Source organism: Lepidochelys olivacea, assembly GCF_965140295.1.
Source record: "Lepidochelys olivacea isolate rLepOli2 genome assembly, chromosome: 12".
Classification (NCBI taxonomy): Eukaryota; Metazoa; Chordata; order Testudines; family Cheloniidae; genus Lepidochelys; species Lepidochelys olivacea.
This window is the reverse complement of record NC_140422.1, coordinates 22,828,337-22,849,495: the sequence shown is the minus strand read 5'-3', so window position 1 is coordinate 22,849,495 and position 21,159 is coordinate 22,828,337. Positions and strand designations below refer to the sequence as shown.

At 42.3% G+C, this 21,159-nt stretch overlaps 1 protein-coding gene across 1 annotated transcript in view; it reads right to left on the bottom strand.

Annotated features, from left to right (window-relative positions):
* Positions 1–21,159, bottom strand: part of TDRD12 (tudor domain containing 12) — a 119,957-nt gene that overhangs the window by 31,979 nt on the left and 66,819 nt on the right. The window contains exons 20-26 of the mRNA XM_084645049.1: positions 17,892–18,031; positions 17,541–17,761; positions 16,511–16,610; positions 8,995–9,182; positions 8,263–8,473; positions 6,720–6,812; positions 4,784–4,956 (exon numbers count right to left, since the gene is read on the bottom strand). Coding sequence (XP_084501175.1) covers positions 4,784–4,956; positions 6,720–6,812; positions 8,263–8,473; positions 8,995–9,182; positions 16,511–16,610; positions 17,541–17,761; positions 17,892–18,031 — 1,126 coding nt within the window. The remainder of the gene's footprint in view (positions 1–4,783; positions 4,957–6,719; positions 6,813–8,262; positions 8,474–8,994; positions 9,183–16,510; positions 16,611–17,540; positions 17,762–17,891; positions 18,032–21,159) is intronic.

The window sequence follows — 21,159 nt, the reverse complement described above, 5'->3', positions numbered from 1 at the left end:
AGTCCTGAAATGAACAGTAGTACATGAGTGTCTGATGGTACCAACATGGAGGGCAGTGAAAAGCTGCCAATGAAGGATTTGCAGTGTTGATTGCAGTGGTGCTGAGAAGGTTCCCAGTACCGGTCCTACTTCCACAATTAGTGGAAAGGGAACACTGGGGTGTAGTGTGGTGCTGAAAGAACTGAGGGTTCAGCAGCTAGTTCAACGGACGGGGCTATAGTTGACACAGCCCTGGCAATGTCCTGGAGCAACAAAGAGGTCAGGACAGAAAGGTAGAGGAGGTCTGTTGCTGCCTATGTGGAAAAAGTTGGTAACAGCATCTTCCTCATCAGTACCAGACTCAATGGATGTCCGGGGCTGGAACCAGAGTCAATGCTACAGGAATTCTATCCTTCCTATTCAGTACTGGGGAAAGGTTAGAGGTACCCATGCCACCCTGTGCACTGGCACCAACTATGTGACAGTCAACACTTTTCCTGAGGGAGGCGGAAGAGTCACCCCAAGACCAGGAGCGGTCTCAATTGGTCTTATGTGACTTTTTTCTCGGTGCAGTTGACAGGCAACTGTTCCTCTGTTTCTTCAGAGAGACATCTGCTCCAAAACATGAAGTGGCAGTGCTCTTGGAGCCCGAAGGTACTCTCAGACGCAATGAGGGCCTCGGTACCAAAGCAGGCCGCATGGCCTGTTCAATCAGGTGCTGCTTAAGGCGAAGGTTCTGAGCCACTTGAATCAATCAGTTTCTTAAATGATCTGCAGATCATGCAACACTCGCCAATGAAGGACAATGTTTAAACCCCGGTGAGGGCATCACCTAGGGAAACAAACTACTACAACTAACACTGACTAATACTAAGGGTGTTACTAACTATATCCAACAAGAGGAAAAAAAATAAACCTAGTTGAGCGGCTGAGATCACACAGAGGTCTGACTTGAGCCATGGGCAAAAAGAAGGAACTGAGTCGGTCTGGGGTGGCGCTGCCTCATGTAGCCAGGGGAGGGCTACAGCCACAGGCATGAGCGCCACCTCTTTATGGATTCTGTTAGGCAAATTTCTTTGGCTCTGGTGCACTGGGTGTGCACACACCTAAGTGGAATACAAAGCTGCACCTACTCAAAGAAGTGTCATTTGCCCCTTCACGTAACACAAGAACCAGGGGTCACCTAATTACGACGGGGCAAGGCTAGATGGCTATAGAAAAGTAGTGGTAGATAGATATATTAGCTCCAGGCTGAACAAATCCCTGGTACCAGGTTAAGTGAAATGGAAGCTGCTCCAGTCAATTAAGACACCTGGGGCCAATTAAGAACTTTCCAGAAGGCAGGGAGAATGCTAGGTTGCTGGGACACCTGAAGCCAATCAGGGGCTGGTTGAAACTAGTTAAAAGCCTCCCAGTCAGTCAGGTGGGTGTGCATGTCAGGAGCTGTGGAGGGAAGTTGCGCTGTTGGAGAGGCTGAGTAGTACACACCATATCAGGCACAAGGAAGAAGGCCCTGAGGTAAGGGTGAAGTGGAGCTTGAGGAAGTGAGGGCTGCTGTCGGGGAAGTAGCTCAGAGAATTGTACATGTCATGTTTCTAAAAGGTCAGCTACCATAGCTGATACTATTGAGGTCCCTGGGCTGGAGCCCGGAGTAGAGGGTGGGCGCAGGCTCCCCCCCAACCTCTGCCCCCTGATTAATCATGGAGACTGGGAGACAACAGAGACTGTGCAAGGAAGGATAACTTCTCCTCACCTCCCTTGCTGGCTTATGATGAAAATGGCTCAGTAGACTGTGACCCTTGTCTCTAGAGAAAGAAGGGTTACGTGGAGGGTCACAGTGAGCCTCTGAGGCTAGCGAAATCCGCCAGGAAATGTGGGACCCACGGAGGCAAGGACAGAGCTTTGTCACATAATGTAATTAATATGCAGCAGATTTAAAAACAAACATAACTAAGTACTCCACACAACTCACAATCAATCTGTGGAACTCATTGCGAGGGGATGTTGTAAAGGCCAAAATTATAACTGAATTCAAGAAAGAATTAGATAAGTTCATGAAGGATAGGTCCAGCAATATCTATTAGCCAAGATGATACAGAATGCAACACCATGGTATGGGTGTCACTAAACCTCTGGCTGCCAGAAGCTGGGAATGAATGATAGGGGATGAATGGATGGATGGATGGATGAATCAATAAACTACCCTGTTCTGTCACTCCCACTGAAGCATCTGACACAGACCACTGTTAGAAGATAGATTACTGGGCTAGATGGACCATTGGTCTGACCCAGTATGGTCATTCTTATGACAGGGGACATATAGGAAAAGCTAGACATGTTATTTGGCAATATGGACCTTTGACTGTTTTGGCACTGACTTTGTTTATTGTGATGTACGTTTTGATGGCAGCTGGTCTGCCTTCCTGGTTCCTACATGTAAATACATGTGTAAAGTAAAGTAGTGTTGAATTCACACACAAGAATACAACAGCAACTTTCATCTATGTTATGTTAAAAGTGCCAGTCATCTCATGTTCATTCTCAGTAACTTTCATAATAAAAATTTATAAACTGTCATCACTATAATATATAAGCTGTGAGTTGCAGTACATGGCCAGTAATGATCAATTCCATAACACGTTTCTGTACATTTCTGTACATTGAAAGTGTGTACAAAATTCACAATACATAATACCAATACATTTACAAAAATCCTCCCATTGCTGTCCTACACTCATGTACAGTACAATTTCAAATATCATATCGTCCCCCCTTATGTATGGGACCACGCATACCCATCACCTGGGCACACAGAGCATCCCTGATTTCCGTTGCATGTGGATCCAGCACCAGTCATGACAGCTATGCTATCTGGCTGTGTACACCAGTTCAGAAATCTAGCAATGTCCTGAGTCCACCCCGGTGACAAGGTTCCCCCTTGTTCTCACAAACAATTCTGCAGAATGCAACACACAACAATAATGCAGACAGTACTGATGACATTGCATCCAAACGGTTTTGAAGGCAGTGCCAATGGGATTTTAATCTGCTAAATACACATTCCACAACCATCACCATCCTACAGCTACTGTGTGTAGCTGAACCTTCTTTTGCCAGACATTTTGGTAAGGGTTTCATAAGCCATGGCAACAAAGGGACAAGTGGCGTCTCCCCAGAGCAACAGGAGAGACAGTGACACTATTTATAACTTCATTCAGTGGGAATAAATGTCTCAGGTGTCCAGGAAAGTAAAGTCCCGATCTCCAGGACACCCTGGCATCATGCACCCTGCTAATGCATCCCATGTTAGTGTCCATTAATCTGCCTCTATGGTTGACCAGTGCCTTCATAATAGTAGAGTTGTACCCTCTACAGTTTATGTTTCCATGTGCTCCTCCTTCTAGAGGGCAAACTACAGGCACAAGTCCCAGCAATGGCCCTGGCGCAGTTTGTAAAACCCACTGTCACAAAGCCAGCAATTATTTCAGGAAGATTTGTAATGCCCATCACATTCAGGTACATCACAATCCTGATTACCTCACAAATCTCTGCAACAACTACCCCCACAGTTGATTTGCCAACACAAACACGTTAGCCATGGACCTGCAGCAGTCTGCAGAAGCCAGCTTCCAAATGGCTACAGCGACACAAACCTGGACTTGTGTGGCCTTCCTCATGTGGCAGTCCTGCTGCTGGAGAGTTGAGACAAGCTCATCACAAACCTCCAGCAACATCTGCTTCTTCATGAGCAAGTTCTGAACCCACTGTTGGTCATCCCAGGTCTGCATGACAATGAGACCCCACCACTCTGTGCTTTTGGCCATGATCTCAGGCATGAGCAGGCATCAGCTAGATTGTAGCTGGCATATCAGTATCGCCCTCTGATAGGTGTCTTTAGCACTTCAAAACCTGTTGCTGAAATGTCCACCAGCATCTCGCAGATGTTCTGCCTGTTTTCTGAAATAGTATTGATAGCATGAGGTGAAGTTCTTCTGCCAGGTCAGGATCCATGCTAATGGTTCCAGCTGCTGGGAGCATGTACACACAAAATACCTCAGCTGGATGTGTTTGCAGGATAAACCACCCAAAACACTTCTGGTCAACTTCTGGGGGCACGGAGACAAATTCTGCCATACTCCACTATGAAACATACCCTACAGTGGCTTCAGCTGGCAAGGGCACTAGGAAACCTGGGATACAAAAGAGTATATAACCCCTGAAGCTGAACTTGTGATTCAGGTCTGCATAGCGCACAGTTGCGAGGTCCAGGTTTCCAATGCAGTGTGCATGCTCAAGCGTTTGCACTTGGAAACACCGAGTCTGTTTCACAGACCCAAGCTTAGTGTGCTGTATAGTCATACCCTGAGCGCAGTGTATTTGATCACTGACTTTTCCCACTTGTCACCCCAGAAGTCCAGTCTTTATATCAGATTTTAACAGTTCATCTGCCCTTTTGATGGAGGATATTGAAATTTGGTATTTACTCATTAAGAACTACTCATCACAATAAACAAAAAATTTGAATTTTGACATTTCTATTACAGGTATTTGAAGGTCAGTAACAATTTTTTTCTGTGATTTGGCAATGCTGGATATGAGCCCAGAGAATGCTCTCAGAGAAAGCAAGCATGCTGTAGGTACCAATCGAGTAGACACCATGTCCAAGTGAAAGGTCGACTGTTGTCAGCTAGTATTCATACTGTATAAATATCCTGTTTATCAAATTAAGAAACTCTTTGCAGACCAAAACCAGCATTCATTAAAAGAAGAAATCAAGCATGGAAAATCAAAAGTAATCACTTACAAAGTTTGCAAGGTTTTCTCCTCAAGAGCTAACATTTTTGCATGTTCACACAACTTTTGAAGTTGTTTTATATGTTCTGGATTGTCAGTTCCCATACCCATAGACAAAATCTCAGATCGAATATTATATTCATTGATAGAAGTCTTCAAATCTGAAAGCTTGGTGACCCGGACCTTAAAGAAAATATACGATGTAAATACAACAGTTCTCATAAGAAAATCATTCTCTCTCTAACTTGTCTATTAACTTAAAAACTAAAACATAAGGCACATGTGTATACATATCACATGTGTATCTATACCTATGAATACACAAATAACTAATTTATCTCTAGTTAAATGGAAGAATTACCTACTTGTAATGTTTTGCAGTAACTTCTTCTCTACTATGAGAGTGTAATGATGAACAGTGTTATGGTACCATACAATTCCATCAATTAGAGCAACTTCCAGAACCACAGAGAAGGAAGGGTCGTAAAGATTAATGTTTATGAAGAACTCAAAATACCACAGTGATGAGTTCCACAGAAAAGCCCATCAGGAAATTGATAAGTCTGTCTTCATTGCAAGGTTTGAATTGTGTGCAGTAAGTAAGGCATGGGGCCATATACATTAAACAATGAAAATAAAACAAAATACCAAAGTGAGTACACTGAAGGAAGGAGTCCTCTGGAAAAAATGCAGTATGTGATCACATAATTAAAGAATATATTATAATGCATACTCACAAAGAACGTTTGAGAGTATGGCATTTCCTACCTTCTCAGTGCTTGCCTCTGAAACCTTAAAGTTCTTTTAATATAGTTGTGTGTGTTACACACACACACGCACACCTGTACACTCTTTGTGATAGGGATCATATTTTCATTGTGTGCACATAGTCTGACAGTTTGGGGAAAATGTCTGTGTCTATTTATAAAGTTTAATTTTGTTTTGTATCATTTAAGATTGCAAACCTGCTTTGTGGATTAGAACCTCCACTTTCCATATTACTGTACTTTGTGTCTGTGTTGAGAGCCAGATTATGTAGCCCACCAAGACGTATAGTAAGGCCAGAAGAGGGGGTATTTCTTACCTTATGCAGAATGCACAGGAAGAGTAAGCGAAGGTTGCCACGGACTACTAAGTTTATAATAACTTATGAGCTTTACCACTCCCTCTGAAATAATGGGAACTGTGTACGTGAACCCAGCATGGTAGGGGTTGTGTGTGTAAAAGGAGCCAATCCCTGCAAGCAGCAAGAGGGACTTGAACGCCTGAACATGAACAGACCTTGGACCCAATAGACTGTTAGGAGTAGTGAGAAAGAAGAGGAAGGTAAACAAACATTTTTTTTAAATAGATCTATCACTCTTGTATGCTTTCTAAATCTGTGTTTATTTAAAAACGTTTCTTTACAAAGCCTGTTTGTTCCTTACTTTAACTGTCACATAATCCCTGAAGTTTATAACTAGGGGCACCAGAGCTCACCCTGCTCTAGATGGAACAGATCTAAGCAACTCGTAAGGTCAAGAGGATCGAGACACTGGGTTCAAGGTCAAGTCAGCTGGACTGTGGGGTTATATAGCCAAGACATGTATCAGATACAGAGTCTGCAACTGAGGAGTATGCCTGAGTAAATCAGAGCTAGAACAGCGATCAATTATTACCCAAACCCAGGGAGCTTAGCAGCCCTAGAATTAATGTTCTATTGGCATTCATTTGGGATGACCTGTGTAATCTATTTGCAGCTTTGCCAATAGTGCATTATGCCGTTATCCAAAATCTTACACCATACCATCATGTATTTTCTCTCTCAGTATATTTACATACACATTCACAAATATATATACATAAATATCAATAAAAAGAGAGCAAAGAGAAAAAACATTTACTGGGCATTTATAAGGAATTTAGATAAATATTCTCCAATAGTGATATTTATATTTAATACTTACCATTGGATCAACCCAAATTGTATTTCCCAAGGCAAGCACTATTTTTGCTTCATGAAGTTTTCCTCTAATTTTGTGATGAATATATCTAGTAACCTAATAAAAACAACTCTGATAGTATTTAAAGTACATCTTAAATCAAATACAGATTTTGTATCTATTTTAAGCTTAGAAGGTTACTAAATTATAATTAACAATGAAATTAGGGCATTTATCAAATAGTACCAACAGTTTTGGAGAAAACCACATACAAACTATAAAAAGATGTACATTGCAAAATTACAGATTGTATTAATATTGTATGATTAATGGGGCTGGCCTAGAAGTCTAGTGAATTATGTTTTACTACAACATGGGGAAAAATACAAGTATGAGTCAAGGGTATCGGAAGCTGTATCTCCAATTGTTCCTGGCAGACCCAAGGAGCAGTGATGACTGGTGTTGGAAGAGGCCACAACTAGCCTTCTGCATTGGTGGAAGAATGGTGGAAAGTTTTCAAGAGAAAGGGGGTAAAAAGGATTGTACTGGATTCTGAGAAGGGCTCTCAGAAGCTTATTCCCCAAAGAAACAGCACCAAGCATTTACCCACTTTGTGGGCAATTATGATTAAAGTAGCAGTTATGAAATAGGTTATGTCCTTTCTAAAGGCACAGGAATATTAAATCTTTCAGTAATGGAAGATCTTTTAAAATAATTAATAAAATTTACTTACAACACCAATTTCTAAAAAATTAAGGATTAACTATGAAGCATAAACTACCTGTAGCAGGGCGGTCACCCTGCTCCGGCTCAGAAGGGGTTAAAAGCCAGCCCTTGGAGAGGACTGGGGCTGAGAGAAAAGGCTAGGCTGACTGGGGAAGCAGCCACAGCTGGGGCCCTGCCCCAATCTAGCCACAGCTGGCTCGATAAAAGGGTTATGAGCAAGGAGCTCAGTCAGTCTCTCTCTAGCTCTTGAGAGAGGACCTGGCTGCCTAGGAAAGAAGGGTACTTGAGATAGAGCAGTGCTGGGGAAAGGGAGGAGGAGCTGGGGAGCTCCAGACTGGCAAGTCCCCAGCCGTAGGCGTTGATAGAGGCCTATGCAGGTACTGGGGCTGGGAGGTGCAGCCCAAAGATAGGCAGAGGCAGCTGGTCCAAACCCGCCTTGCCATTGATGAGTGGTTTACAGACTGCAGTCTGCCCCAGTGTGAGCAGGGGCTAGATGATGACTGGCAGTAGCCACTGAGGCAAGGTGGGGATAGAGGGTTGGGGGTTCCCCAGGGAGGGGAGACCCAGAGTGGGGGTGCACAGCCTGGAGCAGCACCCTAAGGTAAAGGGTAACCGGGGTCCGGGAGGGACACGAGGGCCAGTGGCAGGCGAGACACCGGCCCGGAGGAGGGGCTCCATATGCTGGAGAGCTAATTCCCAAAACGACCAGCAGGAGGCGCCACACCAGTGAGTCTTGCCTCACTACACTACCAAAAATATTGGCTCAATTTAAGTGATTCAGAAATAAGTTTTCTGAACTTGAGATAAAAAAGAGAGACATACTATATTAAAGAAAGATTACCTTAGGGTTCCATTCAATTTCATTATCAATAGGTTTCACCCTACAAACAATAAATTCCACAGCCTGTGGTGGCAAAATTCGAAATCTTGTAGGTAAGTGAAACAGCTGATGAACTTGAACTTGACCAGTTCTGCCTTCATCTATATACCTGACAGTAACATTACAGAAGAAACTATTTTCTTCTTTTGGGGGTATCTCCAACACTTGAACCCTTAAGGGAGAAAAGAAGAAGTGAAAATTTAATTTTCGTTTTCCAAATTAAATACAATACAGTACCAGAGTTACAAAAAATGAAATGATAAATACAATCTTAATCTATTGGGTTTTGCTTAACATTTATGAAAATGTAACGTAATATAATAGTAAATGAAAATATGAGCTACCTAATTGAGAGACAAGTAGGGTGAAATATTATTTTATTAGACCAACTTCTGTGGGTGACACACAAGCTTTTGAGCCACATAGAGCTCTTCACCTTCTCTCTCTAATACCCTGGGACTGACACAGCTACAACTACTCTAGATACGACCTATTGAGACATATTGTGTGCATTAACTATACTAAACAATTATACTACATGGATTCTGGTTAATAATGGTCTCTTACAGTCCTCTGAATACTAATATTGAGCTTTTTCAGGTATATACAAATATTCAATATAAAGTACTTTAAAATATCCAGAAATTTTATTCTTTAAAAATCCTTCTTTTCAAATCAATCTGAGTATCCTACCTGTGAAAAAGACCATCTTTGTGTAATCCATACAGTGCTAGTTTCTCCACCATTTCAACGCACACTTTATTCCTAGCTTTCTTAAAATACTCAATCATCTCTCCAGCAAGAATTGCATATTGGTCCTTTTGTTTATCTATTATGCGACCAAAGTAGTTTGTTGCATCCACAATGTGGAGAGGTACTATCTGAAAGTGTTTAAAAAAAAAAAAAAAGACAACTCATGAGATTAAATTACTGAGCTACACAGCCTTTTACAGCTAAATCCACTGATTCATTCCAGCACAGATCAGAATAATAGTAGCCTACATGAAAAGGAATATTACAAACTGGGACTCAATTCAGTTTCTAACAGACATCTAGGTGTTTATATTGCAAGAGCCAATACCACACTATCTGTTCATAGTATATTCCATGTTTGTACAGAGGCCAAGAACTGAATTGCACCCATGTTGGTTGAGGTGTTAAACTGAACAGGCAATCCAGACAGTTCAGCTTAATCCTAGTCGTGATTCCTCTCCCACAGAGTTGACTCAATGGCAGGATTAGGATATACATTGCTGGGTACTTGGTAAACACCCTGTCTGCGGATGACAAGCTGCATGGCAGGACAGTGAACTGGTCTTCTACAACAAACCTCATTAATGTACTGTGGGTAGGATGAATTGCCACATGGTATATGAATCCTTTAAGTCAAGGGAAGGAAACCAATCTCTTGTATCTAGTGAAGGGATAATAGTAGTCAGACACACTACAGAACTACTTTTTGGATATCTATTGAAATTCTGAAGGTCTAGGATGGGATGGAGGCCCCCTCTGGCCTTGTGCATTAGAGAATATTAGGACTGAAAACCCCTGTCCCAATGAATAGAGAGCTTCTTTTATGGCTCCCTAAGAACGTAGAGTTTTCACTTATTGTCTTAGCAAAGACTCATGAAAAGGACCCCTGAAGGACTGTGTTGGGTGGGAGGAGGGGGGGAAGATAGAAAGGAAGTGCAGGGTATATCCTGATTCCACCATGCTAAGTGCCCATTTCTCTGAGGTGATGGACTGCCACACATGTAGGATATGGTATAACCTGTCCCAGAAAGGTGGGAAAGGGTCAGTAAGTCCCAGGCTGGGTAGCATACTGTCCTCAACATAAAGTAAAAATTGCTGCCCTGGGCATGCCTAGATTGGTCAGCCTAATGAAAGGGATCATACTGCTGTCTAGGTTGACATTGAGGACAATATTATGGCCAGAGGTTGGAGGCCCAAAGACTTTGAAACTAGTCTCAAGTCCTTTAGGGTGTGCAAAGTCTCATCCATTTTGGATGAAACCAAGACAACAATCAAAAGGAAAGTCCTCGATTGTGTGTTGCACCTCCCACAGGAATACCTGAAGACTGTAACCAGGAGGAAAAGCATATTATTACTGTCACCATAGACCTGGCTGAAAAGTCCATCAAGTCCATAAAAGCCTGTAGGACTACGAAAGAGATGAGGCAGCCCACACTGACAAGTAATTGGAATTGCTCTCTGGAAGCTTCAGGCCGCTTGCTGGCAAACTGGGATCTGACCTCCTCATTTGAGAAATCATATCTGGACAATAAAGTGTGTTGACTGGCAACATAAAATCGTAAACTTGCTGCAGGATAAGTTTTTCTGTCAAAAAGTTTGAATTTTTTGGCATCTTTTTCTGAGAGGGTAAGCCTTAGCCTGACCCTGATGGCTCTTCTCTTTCAGCATGGCCACAACTAATGATCCCAGGGTGGGATGTAAATAAAACAACCCCCTGAGACTGAACCGGGTATTTTCATTCCAATTGTTTGGTCACTGGTGCAATGCAGGAAGGGGCTGTCAGATTGTTTCGGCCTACTGCATAACGACATCATTTACAGGGAGGGCCACCTTCCCTACCACAAAGGGATAAAGAATGTTAATGAGATTTTGGGTACTCTCCTCCACAAGCTCTATTTGAATGTCCAGAGAGGCTGCCGCTCTCCTGAAAGGGTCCTAATGCATCTTAAAGTCACCTGGCACCAGGGAGAATACATCCAATACCAGGCCCCCATCCAGGGATGAGGCAGCTTGAAGCAGGGGCAACAGAGATAGCTCAGCCTGCTCTAGAGCTGCAGCTGGGAGTCAAGTCTTACATCTGGGAGTGTGAAGGCTGATTGGTACCTACCGTCACGGGCCTTTCAGTACTAATAGGAGAGTGCTCCCTTCTGGGGAGATATACTTGTGCTAGACCTTGGTGATGTACATGTGGATGCTGCGGTCATCCCCTCAGAGAATCCAATACTGCCACTGGAGGAACACTTTGGCAAGGAGTGTTCAAAGAGCTTCCCTTGGAAAACCAAGGGGGTTCAAATATTGGTCTAAGGGCAGCCTTCATGAAGATACATCGGAGACACTCCTCCCTCAGCTTCTTCATCCTGGTGATGAAGCCATGACAAATAGAGCACCTGCCTCTAATGTGGCCATCACTCAAGCACTTGAAACAACAGGAATGAGGTTCACTAACAAGCCTAGGCTTTTTGCAGCCCGTGCAAAGTTTGAAACCTGGGGACACTGACACAGGCTCCGCTGGTACTAGGTGGGGTCTGGAGACTCATTGGACTGGAAAAAATTCACAGTGATTCTTCTCAGAAGTTCCTGATGAGACTTTAAAATCCTCTGGAATTAGAGAAGAGTCCAGAATCATTGAGTAATCAGGGAAGAAGAAAGAAAGGTTAGCAGAAGTATATGGATCCTCCTGTGGTGAAACTGGTTCCTTGGGCCCAGGCTCCTCCTGCACCATTAGCTTCTCAGGGGGAACAACATCTCTTCATATTTCCAATCTAGGTAGCGCTAGAAGCTGCTCTACTGAACACTCTGGAGACCTTCTCCTAGACTGAGCCTATGACTGAAACCTAGAAGAACAGGAAATACCCCAAGAGCTCCAAAATGGCCAAAGAGTAGAGCATGGGGGACCAACAAGCACTGTGCCATGACTATCTGTCTCTGCTGAATTATCAGACCCAAGCCCGATGCTCTCCTTCTGCAGGCAGTCTAGCAGACTTGCTAGACCAACTGAGTCTAGTAGGAAATAGTGAGATAGTAGAGGACTTTGAGCCAGACTGCAAAGAGTCATCTCAATAATGAGCAAGCATCAGGGGCACAAAGCCTGCTGCGGTCACTCAGCAATCTAATTTAGCTGCAGCCTATTGTGAAGAGGCCACCATCGGTACCAAAGCAGGTGTAGTAATCAGTACCTCAAACAGTCCCAAGACACCGATGGCACACCATCATTAACCGGTGTCAGGAATTACCTCTCATACTCAGTGCCATGGTATAAGTTGGAGTCAGTACCCAACTGGAGTCCCAGTACCAAGGCTGTTGGTGCTGAGACAGAGGCAAAAGAATGTACCAGTGCCGTCACACTGTATACCAATGCCAAAGAAAGTGCCTGAGAAGCCGTAAACCCCTACAATACTTCTTGTCTGGAAGCAACATCTATACCACTAACAGTCTCATCAGAACTAAGACAGACAGACAGACCCGGTAACACAGGAGACAATGCAATGGGCTCCTGTACCACAAGAGAGTTTGGAATGGAGAGGTAAAGCAAACCTTAGCTGCATTTTAAGCTTACAGGGTTGGCAACACCAATAATGTCTGCCCCAAAACAGCATCCATTCTAAGGGGAACCAACAGCTATCCTGAAAACAGTACTGAAAACAACAGTATGGCACAGATCCTCCTGCCACCATAATGGGGAAACATGGGTTGACAGCTCAGCTCTACCCTTGGTACCTGAAGAGTCTCAGTGATGTTCTGAGTCCTTTTATTGAAGAAGAGAAGGAATTCTCTTAATGTTTACCATTCAAAAATGCCTCTCATGTTATGGAATGGAGGAAAAAACAGCAAATTAGTAGTCATTTCTATGGATAGGAATGCTCATTATTACTGCATACAACATTCATTGATCTAACCAGCAATTATACTGGACAAGACATACTGGTTTGTCCTGTGTCCCCTTTTTCAGGGAGGCCCTGGAGAGGAAAACCAACCTCTCTCTCTCTCTGGTGAAGAGTCCAATTCCAGGGGGAGTGTATTAGAGACAACCACAGCCACACTTACCGTCTGCAGACAGGCGGGGATCAAAGTGTTTACTCTATGGCCCGGAAGTTGAGGCAGGACTCATTGCCTTCTCCCCAGGTGATGTTTAAGGTGCAGGTCTCTGGAAATCTGCTTTCTTTTCTTGAAAGAGGGGCAGTCATTGAACCTCTCAATGTGTCCCTCATCAAGACAAAAAAGGCAGCACATATGGAACTCACTATTCGGGATGGACACCCCACACAATGCTCAGTACTTAAAGCTCAGCAAGTGCTGCATGCCACCAATGCATAACACCAAAATTAACTATATAATAACATACAGTAAAAAATAAGAACTAAAAAACCAAAAGTGTACTAACTATTTGCCAACCATGTAGAACGCTAAACTGACAGACTATGCACAAAAAACCCATGAGGAAAACTTCAGGGGGAGCTCAGACTCAGGCCATGGGTAATGAGAATAAAATAGAGAGTCGGGGAGGCACTGCCCCAATATCACCTCAGAAGGAGCCAGAAGGATGTCAGGATGCATGCACTGCCCTGACAGGTAATGCTGCGAAAACTCTTCAGCTCCAGCACACGGGATGCACAAATATCCCTGAGTGGAAAAAATGTGTTTAACCATTCAAAAAAGAATCTCAGGTACTTCCTGTGGACCAGATAGATGTCAATGTGGAAATCCGTCCTGTAAAGTACAGAGCCATAACCCAATTAGTTCTAAGCCTTTTGACTGAAAAGGCCCAATTTTGGAAGTCCTTGCCTTTCTGATCCTTTTGCAGGACCTGGTCTTTTACTGGATACTACTAAAGATCCTGAGGTCAGATGTGCCTAAAATTGTTCAAGACTATAGGGGATACTTGGTAGTGCTTCTCTACTGGCTGTGGGCTGGAGGGGAATAAGGCTAGAGAGTGCCACAGTCCCCTTCACTAGGTCCATTATACCCCTCATTAACTGGAGAAAAATTCTTGATAGCACTGAGGATGTCAAATTTTCTCATGGTTCACCATCGTCTGGATGTTCCAGGTTTTGTCTATCTTTGTCAGCAAGTCCTGGAAGGTCTTAAAATGATTATATGGTTGATGTCAGGGCCAAAGTGAGTGCTTCATCAGGAGAATACGAAGACCCCTTTGGTAGAGAAGGTAGTTGGTGTTCATCTGCACCACCACAAGGGGCTTCCTCCATCTCTGGCATGGAGGTCTGGCCACTAGAGCCTCTTCTTAGACACATGCTACAGTTCCTGACGATGTAGGGAAGGAGGAGTGACTGGGAGTTGGCAAGGTGAAGTTTACCTCCAGGAAAATCAGTGCCATTAGCTGCAAGTCTAGTGCTGGGAGTAACTTTTTACCGTTAAATATGATAAGTATTCTATCATCAGACGGAAGCAAAAGAACCATGATTGCAAATCTAACCTGAATACAATTCTCCAAAGGGAATTATTATCAAATAACTAGTAACAGTCATTCAAAGCAGAAGACCCTGATGTCTCTTCCGGTTGGGATGCGACTTTTATGGACCGCTCACATAGATATAATCTGAGACTCACGTATGCCCATTTTCTGGAGCAAAAAGCAATGGCAGATTGAGCACTTATAGGGATTGTCCTACTTCAGGAAGGATAGGCATCTATCTGCTGTACCTATCATCTAAGGCCATAAGACCACTGCATGATGGACAGGGTTTAAATCCTGGGGATTTATATCCATCCTGATGGCATTCGGTGCCAAGTGCCTCACACCACTGTAAAGGGGCTCTTCCCCATCTTTTTCCTGACAGAGTGGCACAGCTGCTCTGCCCTTTATGCCCTCACACAGGAGCATGAAATGGAACAGGGCATATGTGCAGCTCAGATAGACGGCAACTCAGAAAAGATTCCAAGCTCATGTACATTTAAAGAAGAATTTTTATTTTCAGTAGTCTCCCACAGGGCCTCATCTAAGCAAGGCTGGGAACCTCATTTTTAGGATGAGGCATGCCACCAAATCCAACTTTGAGAAGACCTTCCAAATGTCAGAACCCTGGAGGATTACTGGTTTGAAGTCCTTTTGGGGATTTCTAGCTACTGTATTGGGGGAATATCTGCCATCTACTCTGATATGGTCCTGGCCACACGTATGTCAAGATGGATAATAAAACTCAGAAGTCTGGTTTTAGAAGTCTGGTCCACCTTCCTGTCTAATGGGTCTTTAGAGGTGCTGTGCTGGGGCCAGCTAATGGGAGTGACCCCATAATTTCTCTATTTCTCCAAGATGTGGTACAATTTCCTTAGCTTACTTGGAGTGACCATCTTGTATCCATGAATAATCACATTAACTGTTTCAATTACAGTAATAGCTTCTTTTCATCCAGCAACAAGCACAATCTCCCCCACTGAACTTAATTTCTGGTTTGGAAAGCTGAGGCTATTTTAGTGCAGCAAGCCCAGATTCTGGCACAAACTAATACGACAATGGCAATGAAGAATTAAGTTCCTTATTCAAAAGAATGCTGACGTGTAAAGAGCTCCACCAAGCACATAGTTTGAATAATGGCTAAAAGGTAGAAATGGAAAAAAAAAAAAAACCCACAGTAGTAATACAGCATCGGCAGTCCTTTATAGGACTCCTGTTTCCTTTATCCAATGGATTAGGAATGAGGCCTCATTTTCTAAAAGGCCTAAAATAGAATGGCCTCAACACAGGAGGCCCGAATCTTTATTTTTCTCATTGCAGACCCCTTCATTGATAATAAAAGCCACAGGTGAACTTTGAGGATGCTCACAAGACCCACCTTCACTTCAGACTAAGGGCTTGTCTACACTTGAAATGCTACAGCTGCAGCACAGCAGCTGTGCTACTGTACCACTTGAATACAGACACTCACTACAGTGAAGGGAGGGGTACTCCCCCCAGCATAGTTCGTCCACCTCCCTGAGATGCAGTAGCAATGCTGACAGAAGAATTCTTCCATCGACTTTGCACAGTCTACCCTGGGGGTTAGGTTGTTTTAAATACATTGGGGGGGAGGGGGATTTTTTAACACACCCGAGCAATACAGCTGGATCAATTTAACTTTTGGGCATAGACCTGGCCTAAGACTGTCACACTGCTTACCTCTACTGCAAACCCTTCAGGTGAGCAGGACACGCCATCCACCACAAACACATGAGGGTTATTACTGTGGGCTTAAGCAGTCACTGGAATTGAGAGCATTTTTTGCCCTTCTTTTTCTTCTGTGAATATTGTTGTGAACAGCAGCAGTCAAAACCACCTGTTCACTTCCCTGAGCTAAAGAAAGAAATTAGGACAGAAAGGAGAGCTATGGGGGATAGAACGCACAAGGGACTAAATATACATGTTATTCTGTTGATGCTGTTAATTGTCAAATCATAAGAGTGCCAACTAGCCATCAAACCTGAGTACTGTCAGAGTTAAACAAGATAAATTCTAATAACTTACTGTGACACATCCAGCCATTGGTATAGTGTTATCTGACATCTTTTGGGGTAAGTCTATTTGTAAGTGAACTCGATGACGATCTGGACATATTCTCATATCCCTGCATATTCACATTATAAGAAAAACAGTTTAAAGAACAAGATGGAGAACTCAAAAGGTAGTATACTGAAATAGTTTAGACCACCATTTCAGGAAAGCTTAAAAACTCTAAAATTTTGTAAAAACCATAACTGAGACAGAAGCTTACCAAGAAATATGAGGAACAACAAACTTGGGGCGGGGGGAGGCGGGGGAGAGACGACGAGTAGAGATTTCAGAAATGTGATGTGGAACTCAACAGCAGCAGAAAAAACAAGCACTAAAATGAAAACTCACTACTGAGGGTTATTTATTTTTACTATCTGATTTGTGATATGACCCAACTGCAATAGGCACTACATATTAATCCATTAATGTGCATGCACATTGAACCTCTCCTCAATCCACCAAAGCAAGAGAGAAGATAAAAATTTTCAAAAGTTCAATTTACTTGAAGAGGTCATTTTAGCAAAGACTGTAGAATTACTGGTGTTGATTAGTCATCACAAATGTACTCTCAGACTTAACTATTTTAAAAAATCAATAATACTGATCATTACTACAAGAAAAATATCACAAAGGGCTGTAATGAAAGAATCCACCAGTTCTTTGCTCTTCAATGAGCTAACCACCAACATTTTAACAGTTATTTTCCAGAAGGAAAATAGATTTATTACACAACCCCTTCACTATCAGAGGAAAACTAGTTGGCAGGCAGGGAAGTAATGTTATAACTTCCAAAGATATCTGCTGTCCCATGGAGGCACATGAACACTTTTTACTGTTAAATATGATAGAATGCTTATCACCAGATGGAAGCAAAAGAAACATGACTGCAAATCTAACCTGAATACAATTCTCCAAAGGGAATTATTATCAAACAACTAGTAACAGTCATTCAAAGCAGAAGACATTAAGTAAACTTGTTAGCATAAACTTGATATTTTCTTACTTGCAAACACCAGATCTTTTAAGGTACTGACAAAGAGGCCTTGCAAGTTTCATATCTTCTTTAGCCTCAAGCACCCCCGCTGTAAAGTCACACAGTTCCGGTGGAATTTTAGCTTCTGTGTGTTCTAAATAACGCAGTACACCAACTGCATGGCATCCATTTCTTTCTGTCAGCAATAAGATTGATTTTGCCTTTGTATATACTTGCTCTACAGAGGAACCCTTCAGCAAAAGTGGAAGAAATTTATTTTTAGGCTTTAGAAGTTCTTTAATAGTCATGTGGCAAAATGTTACTGTTAATAAATGAATGCTAGCCAGCAAAAGTAAAATGCCCACTAAAAGCCACTCAAACCTGTTCTAGTACATTCTGGAAGTTATCAGACATGCTGTGTAAGCGCACACCAAAGACTCTTGGAGAAGCAGGAAAACTAAAATGAACCACACAAGTTGCATCAGTAATTCCCAAGGACGGCATGCAGTCATCAGTTAAAACTGTAAAAGAAAAAAATTTGAAATATACACATCATGCATAAGTACTATAAAATATTACAGAAAAAGGCACATTACTTAATAGTAATTGTATTTGTTATAGCTGTTCTCTCCCTCATCCTCTATGAGATGACTAGTTTTCAAGAATCTGAAGGTAAAAGGATTTCCTGTCTTCCATAAACATTCTTACAACAGGTATTACTTAAACCCTTTGCTCTCAGTCAAGAAACTTTACACACACCAAAAAATAAGAACCCAGGATAGAGGAAGAGGTGACAAATTTTTATCACAGGTAATTTTAGTATGTTAAGATGTGTCTTCTCTTTTTCCATTCAACAGACCAATTCCTTACCCTGAACTTATATTAAAGAATAGTAACGAGGAGGAGGAGGAAGAGGTCACTGTATCATGCTGTTTGCAACAAATGATCTAAGAGCAGAAATCGTATAAAGTAAAATGGATGACAAACAGATCTTCATGAAGACATTTACAGAACAGCTCCAATAAAATAAAATAGATAATCCAATACCAGAGGTGCTGAACAATGCCCAGGGTTTAACCCTTCTGCATCCCCAGAAAAGGTGTCTCAATTAGAAACAACAAGGTGGGGGAAGTAATATCTTTTATTGGACCAACCTTTTACCTCACCCACCCAGCTTGTCCTTCCAATATCCTGGGACAAAACACTGCTACAACAACATTGCAAACAATCAATCTGAAGCAGCAGTTTTTCAGCTTGATGTTTTTGAACTTCAACACATTTCCTCCAAATTTACAGCACAGTAATTACAAAAACAGTTTAGCCCAAAATAAAGCACAGACCCATGGGATCCATTGTTCCAGGGGAGTTCACAAAGAGGACCTCAAAAGAGAAACTGTCTTAAGGAAACAGGAAACATATATGTACAAAGTACAACAAACTAAACTCTAAACTCATATCCATGAAGTGAAAACTGAATGTGGAAGTGGCTTGCATTGAGGTCTTTCAAATGCTGCCAGAGGGAATTAACAGACAGGAGATATAGGTTATTTATGCTGTAAGGTCTACCATACACCAACGAAAGAAAGCTTCCCAAGTCAGTTGGTACATAAGCTGGTACATGGTAGACTTCTTCCTAGGTATTAAAAAGAATGGCATCAGCTTCTGGTGATTAACCAAATTCTACAACATCTCAAATACTGTGCAGCTAGGCTCCATCTTTTGACACCCAAATATTGAAGAGGGAGCTCCTGAAGGAGGTTGAGAAAAACCGGCATTTTCATGACTCATTTTCCAATTTATCAGATCCTAAAAGACATCTTTAACTGTTATGGAAAAAAAGGTTTCCAAAGTCAGCACTGAGCATTGACAATTATTCTATCCTTGTTAGCATAGATCTTCCCCACAATTCAAGCAAAAAGTGAGTAAAGAGGAAGTTATGAAAAAGATACTACAATGAAAAGGAGAAGGCATCTGTGAGAGATGTTTCTCTCAGCGCCTGGAACAAGAGCTGGTAATCTTTTCATTGGATTGAAAGGCAAAAAGATTCACCTGAGACATGTCCCACACAGGTGTTATCATCTGAAATGGTGACTTATGTATCTGCCACTCATCCTGAGACATGATGCAACTACAGTCTATCATTATGAGGGTTCACCATTCCATTAGAATGAACATTTTTTTGCTAACTCAAGAATAAAATTTTATTGCTTCTGATCTTAGCTTTTTATACCGGCTTGATGTACCTCACCCCATCCTGTTTTTGTTACATTCCAGTTCAATTGTGGAATAGTTTGAGTTTTTGGAAAACACTTTCTTGGCAGCTGCTTTGCATGTGACAGTTAATGCTTAAACTCCTTTTTTAAAATATTTTCTGTGATGGACACCCATCTAGGTTCAACATCTGGGCAATCAGGAAGCTTGATGAAATATGAATGTTCTTTGGCAATGCTAAGTCGATTCTGGTGCTAGAAATTCCTGCTCTGAAGAAGAAAAAATTGCAGCAGTCTTTGAGGAAGTTCCTATGTGTCTGTGCCCTAAAAGAAAGCTATCATCATGAAGAGGTGTAGCAACTGTCGCTTTTAGAAATTTGTAGACAAAATGGGAATCACTCTGACATACACCTGTATTTCTTCTATTTTTGAATGCAAGTTCTTGTTTCCCCTTTTCGCTCACTCCCTCCCCGCCAAAGTCCAAAACAAACAAAGAAAACCTCAAACAAACCAAAACCTGCACTTAGAGGTTGAGTTGATCTTGACATGTCTAACATGAGCTTTTCTACAAGTACATGACCATTTCAACCAAGAAAGTTTTGATCGAAAAGCAAACATCAATGGCAATGGTAAATTTGGTTACCCTTTTCTCAGTCACAAGAGCATGATCACAGAACTTGGAAAACAGATGCTGGGACTGAAAGGAAGCCCAAGGTTAACATTTGTTACCTATCAGAAAATGAGGAAATATAAGAGTATTTGGAGAGAATGAAATGAATGTAACAACTTCAGATCTACGGAGAACAGGTAATTATCTGGGTCACTTTTAGGCATAAGCGACAGGGTGCTGGGCAAAGGATTGCTGATTCAGAGCTGGCTTGAGATAACCTGGCCCTAATTAGGGAAGCAGGGACAGCTGTTACCTAATTAGCCTGGGGCTATGTAAAAGCCGCAGGGGAAGAAAGTCAAAGGGGGAGCAGAAAGAAAGGGAAAAGACAGGGAGTGGAAGCAGGGAGGTAGCTCTTCCCTCCTTCCCGCCTCCAGATGGTAAAAGATCAACTGTACACGGTGAAGCGGTGGTAGGAACAAGCCTGTGAATAAACTGCACCAGTGGTTACTAACCCCCGGGTCTCAGACTTGGTGGACCTAGCAGAGCTCAGCTACAGCATACTAATTGAAAAGTGACTAGTGTAAGACTGGATGAAAGTCTCTGGTCATCTCTGCTTCCACAAATAATCCAGAGTAAATAAAAAACCATTCTTCTGAAGGCACACGAGATGATATTCAAAAATTTTGGAAGTTCTGAATGGCCTGGAAAATTGCAAAACATTTCTTTGCAATGGAGGATAGAGACGATGAGCTAAAAAAGAAGTGGGGTGATTCTCTTGCATCTCAATTGGATATTATCTGAAAATTACTTTCTGCGCCCATCTGTTTTG